This window comes from Coprinopsis cinerea, assembly GCF_000182895.1.
Source record: "Coprinopsis cinerea okayama7#130 chromosome 3 map unlocalized cont3.3, whole genome shotgun sequence".
In the NCBI taxonomy this organism is placed as follows: domain Eukaryota; kingdom Fungi; phylum Basidiomycota; class Agaricomycetes; order Agaricales; family Psathyrellaceae; genus Coprinopsis; species Coprinopsis cinerea.
In genome coordinates this window covers 1-20,600 of record NW_003307542.1, presented here as the reverse complement: position 1 = coordinate 20,600, position 20,600 = coordinate 1, and the positions used below count along the sequence as shown (strand labels likewise).

Sequence of the window (20,600 nt, the reverse complement as noted above, 5' to 3'; positions counted from 1 at the left end):
ATCAAAGTCGAAGCACGGTGGATGGATACACCTTTCCGAGGTTTACATTTTTGTATACATTGCTGTATTATGTATACTCTGCTGGGGTCAGTAGCAAATTTGGCCCAGCCAGGTACGAGAACGTTACGTGCGCGCTCGTTCATGTGAGCCAGCGGGTGGGCACACACGGACAATCTGCGGGCCGTTACTTGGACACGCTTCACCTTCGCACTGCCGTTGGGAAACTGGTGCATTTATATAGATTTTGTGGTCGAACAACAGACTAGGCATGGGAGATAGACTGGGAGAGGTATTGAGACTCGTGGAAGGACAAGAACGAGCACAGCTTCAAGGCGACACTGACATTGGCGACATCTCCCCTGAGAAATGCTCTCGATCCGCATTGATAGGCAGGTGGTAAACGTTCAGCCGACAAGGGAAGAGTTTGGATATGGTTTGAGCAGGTTAAAAGTGAAGCGAGCGCAGCGGACGAGGACAACCAACTTCGTCGAATGCAAGTCTGTGATCCCGAAATTCTCGCTGTGCTCTTCGGATCAACGAATGATTTCGGCACGTTGGGCTTTGCCCACGCTCCTTCGAGAGACGCTTTCCCCGCCCCCCTTCAGTTCTGCGACTGTATATGTTAGTTTTCAATAATAGACCACCAGAAATAGGCATAGATGATAGATCTGTAAAAATCTTATAGTAGTATCCCTTTTTATTTGTTAAAAATAAACATAGGCCGAGCGTTCGTCAGTATTTAGTGTCGGCCTGCGCGCGTCAGGACTCTGGCTTGCTCAGTGCTATCCCTCAGACGTGTCTGCTTGATCGTCTTAATGATAAGAGTTGCGTATGTTTCAATATATCCAGTAAATGCTGCCTATACCTCGGAAGTGGCGTGTTATTCAAGCAGTATGTCGTGTGGTCTCGTGAAGGGACCAGACGTCTCACTTGTGTGAGGATGTCTTGAACGGGAACAACGTACGTGTGCTAGAAGTGAAGATTGAACATTTCTGGTAGTAAGTTATCCATGAAGAACCCAGTTTCCAACTTCGAATGGGCCCTTCTTGATGGCCATTGGGTAGTCGAAGTTCCCGCCCGAGTCGGAGTGCACCCGGAGCGAGGGCGATAATCCTTTAATGGCCATGGAGCTCTCATGCATCGAGGAGATATGATCAGTTCTCTATGGTGTGGACACTCTGTAACTGAGCTAGGATGTTCAACTCGGAGTATCTTCAGATATGCACATCCGCTGTTCTTGAGACCTTGTGCTATTTGAAGCATTTTACTCACAGAGAAACCGCATAAAAACGCGAAGAGAGCTGGGTTGAATTGACAAGACTTGGATTGACCACCATGCTTCTAGCCTCTCTCGTATCACTGGCCTCTCTTACAGTCTTCACCTTGACTCAGGTGCACGCCCTCCCAGCGGGCACCAACTCAGAGTACCCTTCAACCCTCGCCTGCACTGCCCGAGTCGATACCTCCAATCCTTTGCTCCCGTTTTTGGACTATCGCAGGTTTGGCGAGGCCGCAGACGCAGCTATCGCTTTCCTCGAGGGCAGAAATGGCGCTAGGAAGCCCGCCACTCAAAATCCTCTAAGATGCGACAGGATCAGGGTGAGGAAGGAATGGCGTAAGCTTACCCGCAAGGAACAGAAAGCGTACATCAAGGCTGAGAAATGCCTCATGAAGACCAAAACATTCGGACTCACTGGAAACTCGAGTCACACCTTCTACGACGACTTGACGAACGTGAGCAATGCTGTTCAGCGCTGTTTATGCCGATAATAACCATACACATTGTACTAGTCCCATGCTCAGGGCTTCGTACGCTATCATGCTGGAGCGAAGTTCCTTCCCTGGCATCGTTGGTTTGTATGGATGCATGGCTACTCCCTGGAGAAGCTATGCGGATATACTGGCCCTGTTCCGTGAGTAATTCATTCAGTCGCGAAGAGGACTGATGAAGGTTCAACTCATTGATGGTTTCTTGACAGATACTGGGATTACACCCTCGACGCCGGTCCAGATGTTTATAAGGCGCCGGTCTTCTCGACTGATCCAGAAGTCGGGTTTGGAGATGGTGGCTCAGTACCCATCAACGAATTGGGCGGAAACGCTGGTGGGTATATCGTCGATAACGGGGCTTTCCCGAACTATAGGGTCAGTTTCTCTCGTTTCATTCGGTATCTGTCATCTGACTTGCCTCCTTCAAGCCAAACCTCCCCCTCCCTCATTACCTTGTCCGAAACTTCACTCCTGATGCGCTGTACAATCCCGATAACCGCTATGGAGTGGGTGTTAGTGATACCTTGTATGTGAACTAAGTCTATCGATGTCGTGGATAAGCTAAGACTACTCCTCCCCTCACAGCAACAAGACAGCTCGAGAGCGTGTTATGAGCGCTCAGAGTTTCTGGGACTTCGAGACGATGATCGACGGCCTGGACGAGCCACAATTTCGAAGTATCCACAACAGCGTTCACTTCTTGCTTGGCGGTGACGGTCAGAGTTTCAACTGGTACGTCGCTTCCTTGGTGGATAAATCATGCATGCTAACCCCGCTCGTAGGCTTCAGGGTACACCCTGGTTTGGATCTCAAGTCTTTGGTGCCAATGATCCCATCTTCGTGCGATATACTTTCCTGGTTGCCCGCTCCACGCTGACACAGCTTTACCTAGTACCTGCACCACGGGAATGTCGACCACGTGTGGTGGGAATGGCAAAATAAAAACGAAAAGTTCCAATACGACTTCAGCGGACGACCTGGTGCAGTAGATAGTATCTGCGACATGCTTCCATTGAACAGTAAGTTTTAGTAAGTTTATGCCCTTCGGAACGTGAAATGACCCGCTCTTTTTCAGATCTCGGCCCCGATGTTCCTATCGGGTTGGCATTGAAGACGGAGTGGTACCCCCAATGCTATACATACGATGAATGAACAAGTAGTTGAGACTCAGTAGTCATGGTCGTAAACAAGTTCCAGTGGAAATATATGTGATTAATAGTCCGTTTAGTACAACGGGGAGAAGAGACCGTCGAAGGTGTTTCTATTTAAACCATGGTAAGCAATAGAAAGCAACGAGGAAGCTGAGAACTTACACAACGCGAGCCACGCTTTCACACAACCTCCAGTGGTCTTTGACCTGGGTACCTTCTCCACCTTCGATTCGCTCGAGCTTCATAACCAAAGAGATCGCGGAATCGTGGGTGCGTCCGAATCCCGCTTCGAGTAGAATAGTGTTGGAAGGGCTGGCCAATAACGTCGGCCACGAATCCATCAACGCGAGCCTCGATGGCAGGGCAATTAGATTTGAGGCGATACTCCTGGTATGTCTCGGCAGGCATGTACCTCCTCCCAGCACCATGGTATAGATCTCCACGACTGTAGTCCAAGACGAGGAAGTTGTCGAGCTGACCTTGAGCGTAAAACAAGACAGAGGCCATGATAAATTGGGTTTGAAAGTAGCGCATGGTGTACGAATACCGTGCACCCGACAGTTTATCAGCTGGGAGAGGAAGTTCAGTGTCGCGAGGGATAGAACGCGATGGGGATACATCATACCAATGTATTCTCGACGCATCTCGGCGCATTCCCATCTATGCCGTCGAGTCCAGTCTTCTTGCTGACATTTCGCGCTGCAGTAGTTGACCCAATGACATCCCCCACAGGTTTTCCCTGCCTTCGTCGGATCAAGGCTCGTCGGATTCGGGCACGAGTGGGGCTGAAGCACGGCGTGAGCAAAAGCAAAGTGAAATAGCATAGTCTATCCGGGCTTACCGCACTCGAGTTGTCGCAGATCACAACATGTCGCTCGGGAGGTTCGTACCGACTTTCATTGGCTTCGTGAGCGGCACCAATGAATGCATAAAGTTCTCTGGCGATCGGCGAACGCTCCAGGCGACGCTGCTGACCCTCGACTCCGACAACACTGCTGATTTGCCCATGAAGAAGTGGAGTGAAAGAAGGATAATACGCGTATTTGCTGAGATATTGTGGGATCCATGTAGCCCTCTCCACCAGACCTTTGTCATCCGTTCGAGCAATGTCCAGGAGCGATCTGAGAGCCACACAGAGAAACCCTTCGAGTACAACATCCCTGACCGCTGCCCACTTGTTACCACCGCACATCTCAGCCGCAACGATGATGTCGCATGTCCTGTCGATGACTTGAGGTGAAGTATTATCGCCTATTGCCGTCACGAGAGTGCGGGCCCATACTTTGAAGAAATCAAGACGGGACAGGGAGCGATAGATGGTTGGATGGGTGGCTAGCCCCACAGCCACATCTTTGACCATGCGCCAGTGATTCTCCGTGCCAGGGATAGGGAAGACATTCGACCCATTGTTACTGTCCCTATATAGGCCGATCTGGCGAACCCGGGATACGAATGCAGTTGAAAACGCGCGACGATGGCTCCGTGAGCATAACAAGGCGTCGATTAACGCCGCTTTACCGCTCTCTATCAGCACATAAAGTTGAATAATGGTTGATGGATCGGGGGATCCGGCGATGGCAGGAAGGTCCAGGTATGCATCCCCGTTTTGGTTTTTGGAAACCGACCAGAGTCGTAGGGCGAGCTGGGTTGCTGTCGGGCAGGAAAACATGGCTTCTGCAAGTTCTTTATGGGCGATGAGAATCACATACATGAGTCGGCAGGCAAGACGGACAGCCACTCCAGGGAGCATGACGGCGGGTAGATTCTTTGGTGGGTCTAGCATGCAGTCGAGGAAGACCAGATTCGACGTGAACAACTGATCGAGCTTTCCCAGAACTGTGGCGACCGTCGATTGTTTGACTGCAGGGCTCCGACCTCCGTAGACAACGCATGAAAGAATGACCTCAAGAGCATAGCCGACGCGATGGAATGAGTCCAGAAACCCGGGCTGGGCTGTATTCGGCACAGTGAGGGGGGTTTCAATATGGACTAGCGCTGCCTCCAAGGCCGAGACGACGTAGTTCTTCTCTGTAATCGACTGTCGCAGTTTCTGAAGACTTTCAAGGTCTCCATTTCGCGCCTTTTCAATAACCTAAGGATGCATTGTTCAGTACATTCTTATGACGAGATACTGAAGAACGGTATACTTCTGGTTTGAGTCTAGCCATAGGGGAGACCAAGTCCGATCTCGCCCGTGCGCGAAGATTTCAACGCCGAGAGCCGAAGCCAACACCTTCCAGATCAATCAAGGACAAATACAGCCATCCTCAACCGTGTTTTGCCTTATCTTTAGGTCCATGGAGGGACGATTTCCATTGAAAATATCTAGTGAGTAGGGGTTGGCACATTGTAGCTAAAGACCTGATCAAATCTCAGAGTCTCATCAATCCTCGTAAGTGTAGCACTGGGGATACCACTCCGTGTTCAACGTCAATCCAATGGGGACGTCGGGCCCAAGGTCTACGTTAGGCGTACATGGCAGGGTCAGCTGCGAGTGGCCAACAGTTCCAAATAGGCGCTGCTTACCATTCAATGGGAGCATGTCGCATACACCATCGGTGGATCCAGGTGGCCCGCTAAAGTCATATTGGAATTTCGGGTTTTTGTTTTGCCATTCCCACCAGACGTGGTCGACATTTGCGTGATGGAGGTACTAACACGGTGTTTGGAGAAAAGGCCAGGAAGATCAAGAAATGCGCACAAACTCACAAATATAGGTTCATTGGTGCTGAAGACTTGTGATCCGTACCATGGCGTGCCTTCCAGCCTGCATACATGTCCAAGTGGTTAAGTTGGACAACCCGACTTCGTGGATATTTCTATACTGACCAGTTGAGGCTCTGACCGTCACCGCCCAGTAAGAAGTGGATGCTATTGTGCACGCCTCGCCACTCTGGTTCGTCAAGTCCATCGATTTTGACTTCGAAATCCCAGAAGTGGTCGGCAGACATCACACGATCGCGTGCCGTTTGATTGCTATAGAGCGCGAAGAGTTGAGGCCATCTCCAAAGACTTTGTGAGTGAATGTCACTTACAAAGTATCGCTAACGCCAACGCCGAAGATACCATCTGGGTTGTATTGAGCGTCGGGGGTGAAGTTTCGAACGAGATAATGTGGCATTGGGAGATTGGGCTAGAAGATCCAGGATGGTCCAGGGAGTCATAGTCAAGAACCGTTGCACGACGTAACATAAACTATTACTGACCCTGTAGTTGGCGAAAGCACCGTTGTCAACGATGTAGCCACCAGCCCGTCCACCCAGTTCGTTGATCGGTACCGAGCCTCCGTCGCCAAAGCCAACCTCTGGATCGGTGGAGAAGATCGGACTGTTGTAGACGTCTGGGCCAGCGTCGAGCGTGTAATCCCAGTACCTGCCAATCAGACTCAGTGTGCGATGGTTGTCACAGTAAAAAAATCCGCTACTTACGGAATAGGTCCAATGTATCCGCACAAACGCTCCAGGGAGACGCTATGAAGCCAAACGAACCAACGGCGCCAAGGGAGGAATTTGGCGTTACCGTGATATCGTAGGAATCCTTGAGCATGAGACTAAAATCATCTCTTCGGTCAGCGGTTATATAAGTGCGAGAGAGGGGAGGGTACGTACGTTTGTCAAGTCGTCGTAGAACGTATGGCTTGAGTTGCCGGTGAGACCTAAAGTCGGGGTGGTCATCAAGCACTTCTCAGCTCGGATGTAAGCCTTCTGCTCTGCTCGAGTGAGTTTGCGCCATTCCTTCCGAATTCGAAGCTTGTCGCATTTGAGCGGACCGCGAGGAGGCACACGGTGAGGAGGTATCTTTTTGGAATCGAGAAAAGTTAGAGCTGCGTCTGCTGCAGCGCGTATTTTTCCGTAATTGAGGAATGGGATTATCGGGTTGGAAGTGTCGACTGCGGTTGGGCATGGTCGTGTGGGCAGTGTGTGATGGGCACCTGTCCTAGAAGGGGCAGAAAGAGTGTTGGAGAAGAGGAGGAGGAAGGTAATAAATGAGAGGAGGGACGCTGGAAACATCTTGAGAATCGGTGTCCTACAGACTACCCACGGCTTTCCCCTACCTTTATAACTAAATTCCAATCATTGAATTCTCTCGAAATAGAAGCAAAGCCCGCAGATAACGGGCTACAAGTTAGACAGTTAGATGACTCGAACGCCGAACTGCAGCGTACTGCCTTGACACTACTGGTATCTTTAAAGATCGGATTTAGTAAAGTCGGATGAACTCGTAAGGGGATGGGATGGTTTTCCCAGTGAGAGTGTATACATTGTCACTTCACAGAGACTCAGATCACACGCAAGATCCGAAAAATGACTCACTTCTGCGAAACCTAGGACCCGACGCTACTTGAACTGGTCTTGACGCTCCCGGACTCGGGGGGACTCGGAAAGCAATACGTATCGAAGGAGCTTCGCTACGTCAAGTCGAAACCCTGTCACAGGCATTCAGTGAGGATGCGCCCTTGCCGGCGATATGATTTGATTTTCGTTTGCGATATGAGACAGGGTTTGGCGCTGTAACGTTGGGGGTATCTAGGTTCTGGCCGATGGGCGCTTATCGCGCTAAACGAAGAGCCCGGAGACCGTAGAGCCCGGATCACCTCCCCGGAGAAACTGTGCGGAGACGAGTTTGGGCAAGGTTTGGGCGCTCCCATTCGGATTCGTGGTGTTCGAATCTCGCTTGACACCTATTTTGATGGGTGAGACAAAGAGTAGTGAAGTTGTTGACTGGCTCCGTTACTTAATTAGTATCCCTGCAGCCCGGTATCGCTACATTTCCGTGATTCTGTGCCCAATGGGGCCCCATTTTTACGCTTCTGGTTTCAATGCTCGCGACTGCATCCCGAGCTCGGGCGCGCCTATTCGATCAAGATTAATGAGGGTGTTCAGGCACGTTCGCATTGAGAGGTACATTGTGCTGAGCTCAGAGGCTAACTTCGTTAGTCAGTTAGTGAGGGCGCTGTGCAAAGTGAGGTCAAATTGCATACCGCCGGGCCTGAATACCGGTCATGTCTACCCGGCCGGCTGTTTTCGCCGTGGGTGGTATGCATCTAACCTCACCTCAGTATACCGCAGGTGTGTTTAGTGGTTTGGAGATTTTTATTTAGCGACGTATATATGGCACATTTTCGATACATTCATTGCAGCTCCAGCATCGACGAGAAATGCCTCTCACAGTTGACCAAGTCGCACTCAGGCATGCAGCCAGCGTGTACGCAGGGAATGCAATCTCGATGTTTGAGGGTGGTACGTTCTCTTGTCGTTGTCGTCAATCTCAGCTTGCAAACGATGCTCTATTTCAGGTATCCAACTCTTTATGTGTCTCTATGGACTGGTAACCTACCTCGAAACGCCGAAAGATCTGAAGAAGGGACGTGCTTCGTACATAGTCATGAGCTTTACGATTTTGGCTCTATCCCTCGTCCCGACTATCCTGGGGCTTTATAACCAATTTCGAGGGCTTTATTATTCGAGTGGGGGCCTGTCGTATATTAGCGCTCAGGAGGGTATACTATCGGAGTGGCCGTACGTCACTGGAACTGCGTTCACGTATGCGTATGTTGTTTTGGGCGATGGTCTATTGGTGGGGTTCTTTTCCTTTTGGGGTTGCTGAGGTTGGCTGATTGCATTGGATAGCTGTATCGATGTTATATCATCTGGCAGGACTTTTGGTGGGTGACGATTGTACCGGGGATGATGTACCTCGCATATATTGGTACGTCTTACCAGGAATACGCGTGGATTTCAGCTCACAACCGAAGCGAATCGTTTAGGGATAGCAATCTACTACACAACCACCATCCCGACGCAACAGCTCTCAGTCGCAGCGGACGCGCGAATCTACCTCACGATCTCCCTCTTAACCGTCCTCCTCAACATCATCCTCACGTCGCTTCTCTCGATCAGACTCCTGCGCGCGCAGAGAGACCTTTCGAAGGTTCTGCCGAACCGCGATATGAAGCTGTACACACGAGTGGTTGCGATCCTTATCGAGTCGGCGGTTCCGTTGACTGTGTTCAGCCTGGTCTCGGCTGTCCTCGATGCGGTTAATGTGCTGGGAACTGCGGCTCAGGCTGTAGATTTGCTTGGTGCCTCTATCGTGTTCAACTCGCTGTATACGAGTTTCGCGGTGAGTTATACTTTTCAAAGTTCCTCGTGAGATTGGGATTGGAGGTTGACGAATTTTGGGTAATAAAGGCGCTTTCACCGCAGATGATTATTTTCTGGGTTACGACGGGTCGATCTTGGACAGAGCGCGGAAAGAGTGTTGGGGTGTATGGGGAGAAGTCGACGAGGTTGTCGCAGCCTATTGCGTTTAGTTCTAGTCCGGTGAGGAGTGAATCGCTTGTGGAGGAGGAGTGTTGATCGAGTTACTCGAGGGCTGGAGGAGGGTATGATGCGGAGAGGAGTGATAAACGGATGGAGATTTGAAGACATTTTCAATAGAGATAGGCGTATAGAAAGAAGGTTCGAATTGTTTGGACTGTATTTAATTTTAATAGTTACGTATGGGTTTGGAGAAAGACGATGAGACGAAAGAAATAGAAGGTTTTGAGGATTGCGAACCGCTTTCTTAGTGTACACCCCTGAGCTGCCCAAAAATCAAAGTGCGATTCCGCGGAAGGTAGCGATCTGGGTACGAAGACGGGTAGTTTGGCCGGCGGTGAAGTGGGTCATGCACGCGTCGTTGGTGTAGTCCATGAAGTTGTCTGAAATGGGGACATCCACGAGAATTGTCATCAGTATAGAATTCATTGATAAACGCCACGGTGAAGGCGGTGAACTTACGGATAGGATCAACGCCGCCACCGGGGCAGGTGTCGCGGCCTGTGGGGCATCCGTAGGCGGGGGAGGACTCGGGAGGGGTGTCGGCTACGAGGTCTCCGGATCCACTGCAGCCGCCTTGGAAGGTGTGGTAGAGGCCGGTCCAGTGTCCGACTTCGTGAGTTGCGGTCTGCGAGGTGTTGGGGTAAATGGACTCGGACGTCTATACTAGTAGATGATGGAAGGTTGGTGGACTGACCTGCCCTAGGTTGTAGGGAGAAGCGGTGCCGCCTGGGACGGATGAGAAGAGGATTACTGGAGGTTGGATGGTTAGGGAGTAGGGTGGAAAATGAAAGAAGTACTCACCGACGCCGTCGTCGGTTGGGTTCGAAGCGTAGTTCCATGGGAAGGTAGCATATCCCAATAAACCAGAGTTAGTGAACCTAACATCGAATCAAAACATGTCCTTCAGTACACACAACTCCCTGGTAAGAAACGAGATACGACTCGGATGCGTACCCGACTGAGTAGATGTTGAGCGTATTAGCGCCCCCGACTCGGAGCGCGGTCTTCATTGCGGTCTGTTGGGCGGTTCCAGGGGCTACGTTGTTGAACCAGTTGGAGTTGGTTGTGACGGTTGTTCCGGCGAGGGTGAATGAGAGATCGCTGCTAGCGAAGGCGCTGTTGAGGACGTTGATTTGATTGGTGATTTGCGATGCGCTGATTATGAGATGCATGGTCACGGTACGAGTAATAGCACAGTGTGAACGAGAAATACTTAGTCCCTTGTGCGCAGGTGCGATGGGAAGCGAGGAAAGGACGTACGGAATGTTGCCCTGCGAGACAGCGGTTCCGGACCTGATTATGTGCCAGTAGACGTTGATGACACGGGGAGTGTAGGCGAGGATGCCGACGTCGGTTTGGATGGTCGCGTTCGCGGTTTGGGCGAAGATTTGCTCGGCTTGGGCGACTTGGGCGTCGGTGAGCTCGGAGCCGCAGGTTCGGCGGGCGGGGATGCGTCTATGGTGTAGTATTAGGGTATCGTAGTGTTAGGTCAAAGGTATCGAGTGTCAGTAGTGTTAAGTCAAAGTCTAAGGGAGGGTGTAGCAAAGACGATGGTGGATTGTAGACGTACTGCGCGGAAGAGAATGAGGCTACGCTGGCTAGTACGCCCGTGAGGAGAGCGGTGAAACGCATTCTGGATGACTCGATGGGGCAGAAAAGCTGAAGTCGATAGCTCGAGAGGTTAGTAATACTTCCCTGGAGTTTAGAACGTATAAACAGGTAGCCTTTTATGCCTTTTCTCCTTGCCCATTCTGGTACTCATATCATGCAGTTTGTCTGTAGGACGCGCAACGTAAACTCTCAAGAATGACAAGAGCGTTCGTGTCAGTGAAGTACCTTGGAAAGGTCTGGTTGCAACTTGCGAAAGGTTCGTCATTCCAGGAGCCTTTATTGGCATATGTCAGTGACGGCGTCTTGACTGTGGCTCCAAGGGACAGTCGCCACTCCCGAGAGATAAGAGCTTGAAAACGGGTCAGCGTTTAGTTTGATTGTAGTTTACCTGACGGAATGAGATGCATACATGCGCTTTGTTGGGGATGTTGGAATGTTATTCTCAGTGATTTGGGTTCGAATTTTGGGATTTAGGTTCGTCGAGGGGCTGTTGTGGCGTGATACGCTTGGTCGGTGTTCATTCGCGTGAGGGGGGTAGTTCTCAATTCTGCCGGCGCTGGACGCCGAAGCGCTGAAGATCAGACTTACCTACTATCTCGTACTTAGACTGTGTTTGGAAAACGCTGCATGTGCAGCGGCGTCGATCATGATGCAATATTCAAGTCGAGTGGCAGACACGGGCGCTGTACTTTACGCGATCTCTACGGATAGAGTGGGGTGATCAGCAGGATGTGTCGCTCAGGTCGCTGTGCGTTGTGTAACGTACAAGCCGCTTCTTTCGGATGAGGTGATAACGGAGGGAGAGGTGATAAGATAAGATAGCTAGCAGGGGTGGAATGGCCGAGTGGAGATTGGGACTTGGAGTGGGTGGCGTCTAGATCTGTACCTGGACGCTCTGAAGAGTGGGGTGGATTACGATGTGGTTAGAGGTGGGTGATGGAGGGTTAGCGGGATGACGACGTATTGCGGTAAAGTTACAACGCTTGAAGTCGTCAAAGGCCAAGGTTAGCGCCTGCGGGAAGAGCAAATACAAGGTAATAGACGAACCGAGCGGCATTTGTTATCTGTTATCAAAATGTCGAGGTTGGTGTATCAGATAGAGGGCAATGTCGACCTTGATAGATTAGATATGAGGTCTCCAAGTGGCGTTCTTGTCTTTGGGAAGAGGAATAGTTAATTTGACGTTGGGGATTCTTGGTTCTGATAAGTATTGGGCGCTCTAGTTCGGGTTGCACCTGGTATCGGGTGAATGGTATAGCTTTTGGCGATCTGGCGAGTAGATTCTGCGTTATCTACTAGTCTAAAATCTAGTAATAGCAGTTGTCGGTGATACGAAGAAGGGCGCTTATCTCGGGCGCTATGATTCCATTCTACCGCGGTCCTCCGATTTCCGCCGTGTACCAAGGCGTGGGATGGGAGGATGTGCGATGGATGTACAGTAGGAAGTAAGTGCGTATAGTCACGTCTATATAGAAAATATGATCTCTTCCTGCTCTACCACCCTCATCCCCCAGGGCATACTGGCATACTCCTCCAGATAGAGAACGGTGACGAGAGTCAAAGTCATCCGTGGGCGATTCGGGCTTCGTCGTTGAACGAACCTGGGTTCGTTTATCGAGGGGGCCTGGAATACGGAAGATGATCACAGCAGGTGAGAAGGCGTACAGAGTACAAGTTTTCGAGTGTGAGGCTGAAGCCTGAGTGTGAATTCCACGGACAAGGGTAATATGGAAGAAACCTATGAATATCGTATACAGGGAGTTGAATATGGAAGAGCCGAGCATGAGAGACTCGTTACGACGCCCTTCCCAATCGAACTCACGCGCACAGCTATCCTTCGCCTGCCCCCAACAAAACTCTAGCGCCCGTGAGATAGGGGCATGGGAACGTCGCGGGGATAGCCGAGCTGATTATCGTCGCGCCGATAGTCCGGGTTGGAAGGGGCTTCGAAGTGTGTTGATGGTGGAGACTCTCAGGCTTGCTTTTCGCTCATCTTTATCAAGGTCGCTGCTTCACATCAGGGCCACCACGACCACCACTTCATCCGAACCACATTATGGACGCTGTCGTCCCTCCTGAAATTACAGCTGAACTCACGCAGATTCTTTCGAATCTTGTGTTGGGCGATAATGAGATTCGGTCCAAGTGCGTATTGTTGTAATTATCGTGTGGTTGGAGGGGGATACTGAAGGTTTTTTTTTTAGCGCCGAGAAGGCTGTCAATGACCGATTGGCTCATAGCCCTGAGCTGTATATATTGGCATTGACGCAGTTTGCGATTGCTGCTGATACCGATATCGTGAGTCTACCTCCATTGGTAAAGAATTAACTGAATTAAATGGGGTTCGTGGTATGTAGATGAGGTCGTTCTCCCTCGTCCTCCTCCGCCGGTTCCTCTTCCGACCACCACCAGCGACAGCACAGGCGCCTCTCGCACCCGCGGGTCCCCGACTAACGCTCTACGACCACCTCTCCTCGAACACCCTCACGACGCTCGAGCGGCTCCTCCTCTACTCGCTCTCGCACGAAGGATCGCCGAGTGTGAGGAGGAAGACGGTGGACACGATATGCGATGTGGCGAAGCAGGGGATGGCGCGGGGGAGGCCGTGGCATGCGCTGCAGGCGCAGACGTTTGCGATGGCGAGGGAGCCTGGGGGTGCGGGTGGGAGTGGGGGCGCGGGGTTGAGGGAGAGTGCGTATAGGGTTTGGGCGGGGTGTCCGAATCTTGTTATGGACCTCCAGACGGATGCGGTGTTGCAGGTTTTTCATAAGGGGTTGTTGGATAATGATAGTATCGAGGTGAGTCGTCTATTTTCGTTGATTTGGGTGGCGAAGAGGAGTAATTGAGGATGGGATAGGTGCGGTATGCGGCGCTGTTAGCGTCTGTTGCGTATCTTTCGGCTGCGGATTCGAGACAGCTCGCGCAAGCGCTCTCGTTGCTCTACCCGATCCTCGACACCATCCACCAGCTCTCGCAGTCGCTGTCGTCGCCTCCGCTCGGCGCCTCCGTCAACCCCTCGCTCAAATCAAATTATCACCATCTATCGACCTTTTTGACGGCGCTCACACCACTTTGCTCGACCCATGCTGCGCTGTTTGGGCCGCACCTCCCGGCGTTGCTCTCTTTCCTCCCATCGCTGATCTTGCCTGCTGTGGATAGCGGGCCTACGCCTACGGTGTCGCGGCCGTTCCCCACGGGCAATGGTCGTGCGGGCAACAATGGAGGAGGTGGGGCGTTTGTGTTCCCGCCTGCGACCTCGGGTGATGGAGATGGGGATGGAGAAGAGGATGGAGGGGAGGGAGGGAACGATGAGGAGGAGGATGAGAGGGCGGGGTTGAGGCTTGCGGCGTTGGAGTTCATGGTTAGTTTGTCAGAGGCCAAACCGAGTATGGTTAGGAAGACGGAGGGGTGGGTGGATGTGATTGTTCGGGCGTGTCTTGAGGGAATGGGGGAGTTTGATGAAGATGAGGAGTTGAGTGTTTGGTTGCAGGAGGATGTGAGTAACCCTTTTTTATTTTTGTGGGATGGGGGTGGCGGTATACTGAATACTGATCGTGCGACGTGTCAACTTCTAGCCTTCGACCTCCTCGGATGCGGATTCGATACCGGCCCTGTATGAACAGTCGCTCGATCGGTTGGCGTGCGCACTAGGCGGGAAGGCGGTCCTCCCTCCTGCGTTCAAGGTGAGTCATTTTCGATGATGACGGAATCACGAGTGGGCGCTTATTGTTTCCTTGGTACCGCTGCTTTTTCTTTCTTGGTATTGGTATCTGGGGTGTTTCGATTGGACGATGATGCGTTGCGACGATGATTCTGGATTTGGCGATTGCTTGGGTTGGGTGACGACTTGGATGCGACGACGATTTCGATTGGGCGACGATATCAACGACGACGACTTCGATTGGACGACGACGGGGCATGGCCGACGACTGACGACTGCTCACGGACGACGTGCCACTTCTTCCCGTTGGCGACACTCGTGGACGGACGACGACTTTCAACGAACGATACCGGCACCGCACCCCACGCATCCTTCCTCTCCCCTTTGGCGTTCCTGCATCGACGTCCCTACCCGTTGTGTGTTCCGTATGACTGTCGCGTGTTCGGTGTTGTGGTTACGTTCGGTATGGTCGCGATGTTCTGTGTGGTGGTTGCATTCGGCGTGGTCGTTGCGTTCGATGTCACCGCTGCGTTCGGTGTGGTGGTTGGGGTTGTGCTCGGGGTGACAGACGATCCCCTCGATGCTCGCCGCGTACGATTGGAGAGTAAGGCATGCGGGGTTGATGGCGATTGCTGCTATCAGTGAGGGGACTGGGAAGGTGCGTTTACCACTTCAGTTGGATTTTTGCGGGTTGTGCTGATTGAGCTTCGTGCTTTTGGTTCTCGTTTTTCTGTGCGTCGTTGGTTGTGTTTCTTTCCGTCGTCACCGTCGTCGTTGTCGTTTGTGGTTTCGCTATCCCTCGTCGTCGTCGTTGTCGCCCGTGGTTGGCGCTATCCGTCGTCACCTTCGTTGGTGGTTCTACCGTCGGCCCTCGTCGTGCGATTGGTGACTGGACGTGCTTCACTTCGTCGTTGACGGCGGATGGACGGTCTACTTACATGGTGTACCCACCTACACGATCCCGACATGGTTCTTTCGTCGGGGATGGGTTCGCCGTTGGGTGGTCGGTTTCTGATGTTGTGCTTGGGACTGCCTACTCGCTATCGACTGACCCGTCGTCCATCGGCTCACCATCCACCGACTCACCATCCACCGACTCACCATCCCCCGGCTCACCGTCCACCGAATCCACATCCACCGACATGGCATCTCTGCTCTACCTACCATTTCGTCATGACCCTTCCCACATTTCGTCATGGTCGTCGATTCCTACAGGTCATGCAAAACGAACTTGGAAAAATCGTCGAGCAAGTCCCTTCTCCTTTTACTCGCGTTTGAAAGACAATACTGACGTTGACCTTCTTGGGGTGGATGTGTTGTAGGATGGTGGTGCCGATGTTCAGGGATTCGCATCCGAGGGTGAGGTATGCTGCTTGTCAGTGCACGTACGTCGTTTTCTTTTTTCGCGATTTCGTGGTTGGCTGCATAGAGGCTGATGGGATGGGGATGGTTTAGAGGGCAGCTGTGTACGGATTTGGAGGTACGTCGTTGTTCTTTTGGGTGTGCTCGACGAAGGTTGGAGGCTGATATATGTCGCGTTCTTCTTCTCTTTCGCGTGGTTTCTTTCTTTTCTCGTGGGCGTGGGTTTTGGTTTTCATGGGTTTGGGGGGTGTAGGAGATCATACAAGAGCAGTACCATCCGCAGTTGTTCCCTGCGTTGATTGGTGCGTTGGAGGATCCTGAACCACGGTGCGTACCTATCGTTTTTGTTGTGGTCCCTATTTCGTCTGTGGACTTCCTTCGTTCTTTCGTTAGTTCCTTGCCTTTCGTTGACCCCTCTTGGTGACTGACTGGTCTACTCTTCCTCTCGTTCGTCGTAATGATTCTTCGTTTCACACTTTCGTTACGCTTATGTTTGATCACCTCATCGCGTTCACTGTTCGTTCCCCACACGTTCACATCCATGTCCATTTCCTTGTTTCGTCACGTCTCTTCAACCTTTACTTCGCTTTCCCTACGTCCACTCCGCGCATCCACTAATCCCCTTCTCCATCCAATCTAGAGTCCACTCACACGCCGCAGCGGCGCTCATCAACTTTTGCGAGGGCGTTGAGCGTGATACACTTCTACCCTACATGGACCCCATCGTCGAACGGTTATTGAAGTTGTTGAATCCGGGTCAAGGCGGTGGAGGTGGCAGTGGAGGTGGGGATGGGAGTGGTGGGATGGGAAGGAGATATGTACAGGAGCAGGCGATTACGACGTTGGCTATGGTTGCTGATGCTAGTGAGGTTACGTTTGCGAAGGTGCGTTGTGGGTTTGTTTGGCTTTTGGGGGTTTTGGTTTCTGTGCGGTTGTTGAGTGTGGCTTCCCAAGTTTCGTTGCTTGGTTTCCTCCCTTCGCCTTACCATTCATTCACCTTTCAACCCTCGCTTCACCATTCATTCACGTTTCGCCTGTTCGTTCGCCGGTAAGGTGCTGGGCGAATTTCTCTAGTGTTTTCTTTGGTTCCACTCTTTCGTTTCTCTTTCTTCAAACCTGCTCTTTCACTCGTTCTTCGACGGAATCGAGTGTCAAGTAGAACTGCGATTACCCTTCAATGCTTCGAGTTGTGACTACATTTCTCCCCCTTTTCTGTCCGCACTGGAATCGCGACGTTCCCTTCCTTTTTCAATTCAAACCTCTATGCTGATGCCCTTAATTCCAACAGCATTATCCGACGATTATGCCTCTCCTACTTAGCGTACTGCAGAACGCGGATGGGGCCGAGTATAAGAATTTGAGGATTAAGGCGATGGAGTGTGCTGGATTGATTGGTGAGTCTATGTTCTTCTTTTCCCGCGTGCGTGCCCTCGGGTGGGCGTCGATGAGGCGCTGGTTCGGGTGTGGGGTTGGATTTCGGGCTGGACGCTGGCGTTGCGCTACGTCGTTCGAAGACGCGTTCGGTTGTGCCTCCCTCGTCGTCCAGTCGTCCTCGGCGTCCCTCGCTTTGGGCTTTTGGTTCGTCGATGGCGATGTTCGACGTCGGCGATGGTCCTTTAAGAGAGGAGGATAGTCCGTAAACGAGCCAGGATTGAATGCTGATATGCTATTTATTTTATAGCTATCGCTGTTGGGAAGGAGGTCTTCAGGCCTGATTCGAATACGTTGATTGAGCTGCTGATTCGGATACAAAGTCCGTGATTTTCATTTCTTTGGGGAGGGACGGAGAGCTGACTGCTATCCTCTTCTCTTCGTCCTCGATTATCCGCCAACTTCCGTTTCGGCATTCTATGGTACCTTCCTTTCCTCGTCCACTCCGGCGAACGTCACCGACCGACTCTTGACCACCATTTCCCATCGAATCCCTCCTCGAATCCCATCTCGTCGTTCTATGGTCCATCCGTCGTCTCCCACACGTCTCGGGCCCACAGAGTCACCGCACGACCCGAACGATACCCAACTCACACACTACCTCATCGCGACGTGGGCGAAGATTTGTCAAGCGATGGGACAGGAGTTTGAGCCGTATCTTCCAGTGGTAATGCCTTCGTTGCTTAATGCTGCGAGTGCGAAGGCTGATATTTCTGTGTATGGTGCGTGGTTTTCTTTTGTTCTTCGTGGTGGTTTCGGAGTGTGAGGTGTGGTGAGGCGTGGTGGTTTCGTTCGTTCCTGACATCATTGTTTCGTTCGACAAATCCCTCCCTGCGCGAGCTAACCATTTCCCTTCGCAGATGAAGACGTCGAAAATATGGAAGAACGGGAGGGCTGGGAGGTGATCGAGATGGACGGTCAGACGTTGGGCATCCGCACGTCGTCAATCGAGGATAAATGCCAGGCGTTCGAGACGCTGGTCATTTATTGCTCGACGCTGGCCGAGAAGTACGCGCCGTACCTCTCGCAGACGTTGGAGATTACGCTACCGGCTTTGAAGTTTTACTTCCACGATGGCGTTCGGGAGGCATGTGCCATGTACGTCTCTTCGCCTTCTTTCAGGCTAATCGACGACGCTAACGACGAGCGCCAGGTTAATCCCGATGCTCATTTCGTGCGGCAAAAATAGCAACACGCTAACATCCCAAATGGTCTCCGCGTCGTTCCACCAAATCATCCACTGCATCTCCACCGAACACGACTCGTCCTTCCTCGGATCACTCTACAAATGTTTCCACGACTCCCTGCTCGTACTCGGTGGACCGACGTCCCTCCCCGCCGACTACCAAAATGCGCTCATCGAAGCTACGAAACGACAACTCCAATCGATGGCCGATCGACGGAAGATGCGCTCGAATCGACTGATGAGCGGCGGTGGTGGAGGAGCAGGGGCTGGAGCGTTGAGTTTGGAGCCGTATGAGCGGGAGGATATGGCGATGATGGAGGAGGTTGAGGATTATGCGCTTGAAGAGGTGGGACGGGTCTTGAGTATGTTTGATCAGAATCATCCGTTGCTTGTTGCTGTTGGGAGTGTGAGGGATTTGGGTGTTAGTGAGTGGGAGAGTGATGATGGGGATGTGGCGTAGGTTGGGCGGTTGGAGGTTTGGACGATTCGGCGATTGGAGGGGGTTACGAGTTGGAGGAGGTTGTGTATGCGGAGGTGGGCAGGCGCGTCGGTAGAGGATTTTGTACGACTGTAGAATAGTTGTACTATGAGACTGAAGACTAAAATCGGGCTGTAGTATGTCACATGTATGTTATTGGATGTTTCATTTTTCTTCGTCCTTTTGGATGAATGCTTGTGGCTTGGATAGGAAGGATAGGTATGGGTATCCAAGGGTATAGATGTCGAACGTGGATATCGGTAGTCGATAGGGTCGATCGTTCTCAGAAACCTCGCGCCTCTGTTCAAGAATTAGTGAACCAAGGGCAAGCGATAGTTATTACACTGCGGAGGGGAGCACTTATTCGATGTGATTAGAGCGTCGAGCGCCCAATTGAAACACCTTCATTTGTATGTTCTCCGAGTGCATTGAGCTTGGGAGTCGGGGTGTCTGGCAACGGGCCTAATAATATACTTCCCGTAACATGGCCGTGTTACAACGACGCCGTCGTCGCCCGAACGGCCCTAACTGTCTGTCCGGATAACACGGCACCCGTATAACTGCCCCGTTTTCGCTCGGAGGCCAGTTATACGGGTTTCGGGCCCTTTTCCTCGCCCTCGATATTCCTCCACTTGCCAGGAATATCGACCGGACCCACTCGATATTCCTCCACTTCCTAGGAATATCGCCCCTGTTACGAACTCCCCTATTTCCTCCATCTTACTTCCCTTGTTTCCTTCTCTACGCTCTATTTCCCCGAACCCTCCGAACTCCCGTTTCCTCCGTACTTCCGTTCCTTCCGTAGTCCCGTGATCTTCGCTTCTTCGATTCTCTCGCATCTCCGAACCTTTCGTACATCCGTCCCTCTCGTATTCCGTACTCATCGATACTCCTTACTTGTCGCTTTCATACCTTCTTTCACTCTCTTCCGAACCTCTTGATAACCCGCTAGCTCTACTATAAATACTGTCTCCCTGTAGTAGATATTCCTCAGCCTGTTATCGAGAACCTTTTCCGAATCCCTCAGAACTTCTATCGCTCTCAACTCGATCCTCTTTGTCTGCGATAGCGACAGGCCTCTTAAACTTGATTCCAGAACCAGAACTTCGATCCAGAACTCCAGAACTCCAGAACTTCAGAACGACTGTTGGCAACGATAAGTCCTCGTTGCCCGAAGTCGTAACAGAATAACAGGCTCCTCCATCGCCGCCTTCCTCGAAAGCGCGGCCCCCTCTCTTCAACCACGGATTCAGACGACGATCTCCGAACTCCTTCGACCCCTCCCTACGGCTGCTACAACCAGCCACACGCATTCTACTCCGACAAGAAGTTCGACGATGTCAGGGTCGGATACCGAGAGAGAGGAGAGAAGGACGTAGGAGGATAGCCTTGGTCTCACGTTGTAAGAACGTGTACCCTTCGTCACGGCTCCAAAGGCTGGCTAGGCCGAAGGACCAGACGGAAACGCCTTCCGGCGGAACGACGAGAGTGAAGGACGACTGGAGCTAAGGCTCGACGGTCGAAGGCGATGAGAGAAAGAGTTTTACTGAGGAACTTAGACTAAGAGCTTCGATGCGTATGAACCTAGTCGAGATTCCGGATGAGGTATCTACTACAAATCGAGATA

The 20,600-nt window shown here is 51.8% G+C and overlaps 7 protein-coding genes across 7 annotated transcripts; 5 read left to right on the top strand and 2 right to left on the bottom strand.

Moving 5' to 3' along the window:
- Window positions 1–366: 366 nt before the first annotated feature.
- On the top strand, window positions 367–659 carry CC1G_09597 (hypothetical protein; the record flags this gene model as incomplete). Its single annotated transcript, XM_001829656.2, has 2 exons — window positions 367–621; window positions 654–659. The coding sequence occupies 2 exons, from the start codon at window positions 367–369 to the stop codon at window positions 657–659; spliced, it is 261 nt and encodes an 86-aa protein (XP_001829708.2).
- A 676-nt stretch (window positions 660–1,335) lies between these two features.
- On the top strand, window positions 1,336–2,922 carry CC1G_09596 (hypothetical protein; the record flags this gene model as incomplete). The annotated part of the gene is made up of 8 exons (XM_001829655.1): window positions 1,336–1,734; window positions 1,792–1,913; window positions 1,980–2,145; window positions 2,199–2,296; window positions 2,356–2,502; window positions 2,553–2,610; window positions 2,663–2,789; window positions 2,846–2,922. 8 exons carry the CDS (start codon window positions 1,336–1,338, stop codon window positions 2,920–2,922), a joined length of 1,194 nt encoding a protein of 397 aa, XP_001829707.1.
- Window positions 2,923–2,961: 39 nt separating this feature from the next.
- CC1G_09595 (hypothetical protein) lies at window positions 2,962–6,932 on the bottom strand (the record flags this gene model as incomplete). The annotated part of the gene is made up of 11 exons (XM_001829654.2): window positions 2,962–3,031; window positions 3,084–3,490; window positions 3,547–3,706; window positions 3,763–4,949; window positions 5,448–5,574; window positions 5,631–5,688; window positions 5,751–5,897; window positions 5,957–6,054; window positions 6,128–6,293; window positions 6,350–6,471; window positions 6,530–6,932. Coding segments are annotated over 10 exons (2,857 nt in total), but the record flags the coding sequence as incomplete, so codon positions are not given.
- Window positions 6,933–8,079: 1,147 nt separating this feature from the next.
- CC1G_09594 (hypothetical protein) lies at window positions 8,080–9,280 on the top strand (the record flags this gene model as incomplete). The annotated part of the gene is made up of 5 exons (XM_001829653.1): window positions 8,080–8,161; window positions 8,218–8,498; window positions 8,552–8,630; window positions 8,689–9,044; window positions 9,113–9,280. The coding sequence occupies 5 exons, from the start codon at window positions 8,080–8,082 to the stop codon at window positions 9,278–9,280; spliced, it is 966 nt and encodes a 321-aa protein (XP_001829705.1).
- Window positions 9,281–9,517: 237 nt separating this feature from the next.
- Window positions 9,518–10,876, bottom strand: CC1G_09593 (metalloprotease; the record flags this gene model as incomplete). The annotated part of the gene is made up of 6 exons (XM_001829652.2): window positions 9,518–9,624; window positions 9,704–9,869; window positions 9,939–9,994; window positions 10,046–10,122; window positions 10,199–10,699; window positions 10,815–10,876. 6 exons carry the CDS (start codon window positions 10,874–10,876, stop codon window positions 9,518–9,520), a joined length of 969 nt encoding a protein of 322 aa, XP_001829704.2.
- A 2,035-nt stretch (window positions 10,877–12,911) lies between these two features.
- On the top strand, window positions 12,912–14,556 carry CC1G_09591 (hypothetical protein; the record flags this gene model as incomplete). The annotated part of the gene is made up of 5 exons (XM_001829650.1): window positions 12,912–13,000; window positions 13,060–13,153; window positions 13,213–13,653; window positions 13,713–14,351; window positions 14,431–14,556. 5 exons carry the CDS (start codon window positions 12,912–12,914, stop codon window positions 14,554–14,556), a joined length of 1,389 nt encoding a protein of 462 aa, XP_001829702.1.
- A 1,133-nt stretch (window positions 14,557–15,689) lies between these two features.
- Window positions 15,690–19,074, top strand: CC1G_09590 (RAN binding protein-like protein; the record flags this gene model as incomplete). The annotated part of the gene is made up of 11 exons (XM_001829649.1): window positions 15,690–15,767; window positions 15,839–15,880; window positions 15,946–15,996; window positions 16,132–16,205; window positions 16,519–16,762; window positions 17,209–17,272; window positions 17,328–17,510; window positions 17,633–18,031; window positions 18,170–18,407; window positions 18,499–18,920; window positions 18,956–19,074. The coding sequence occupies 11 exons, from the start codon at window positions 15,690–15,692 to the stop codon at window positions 19,072–19,074; spliced, it is 1,914 nt and encodes a 637-aa protein (XP_001829701.1).
- Window positions 19,075–20,600: the final 1,526 nt, after the last annotated feature.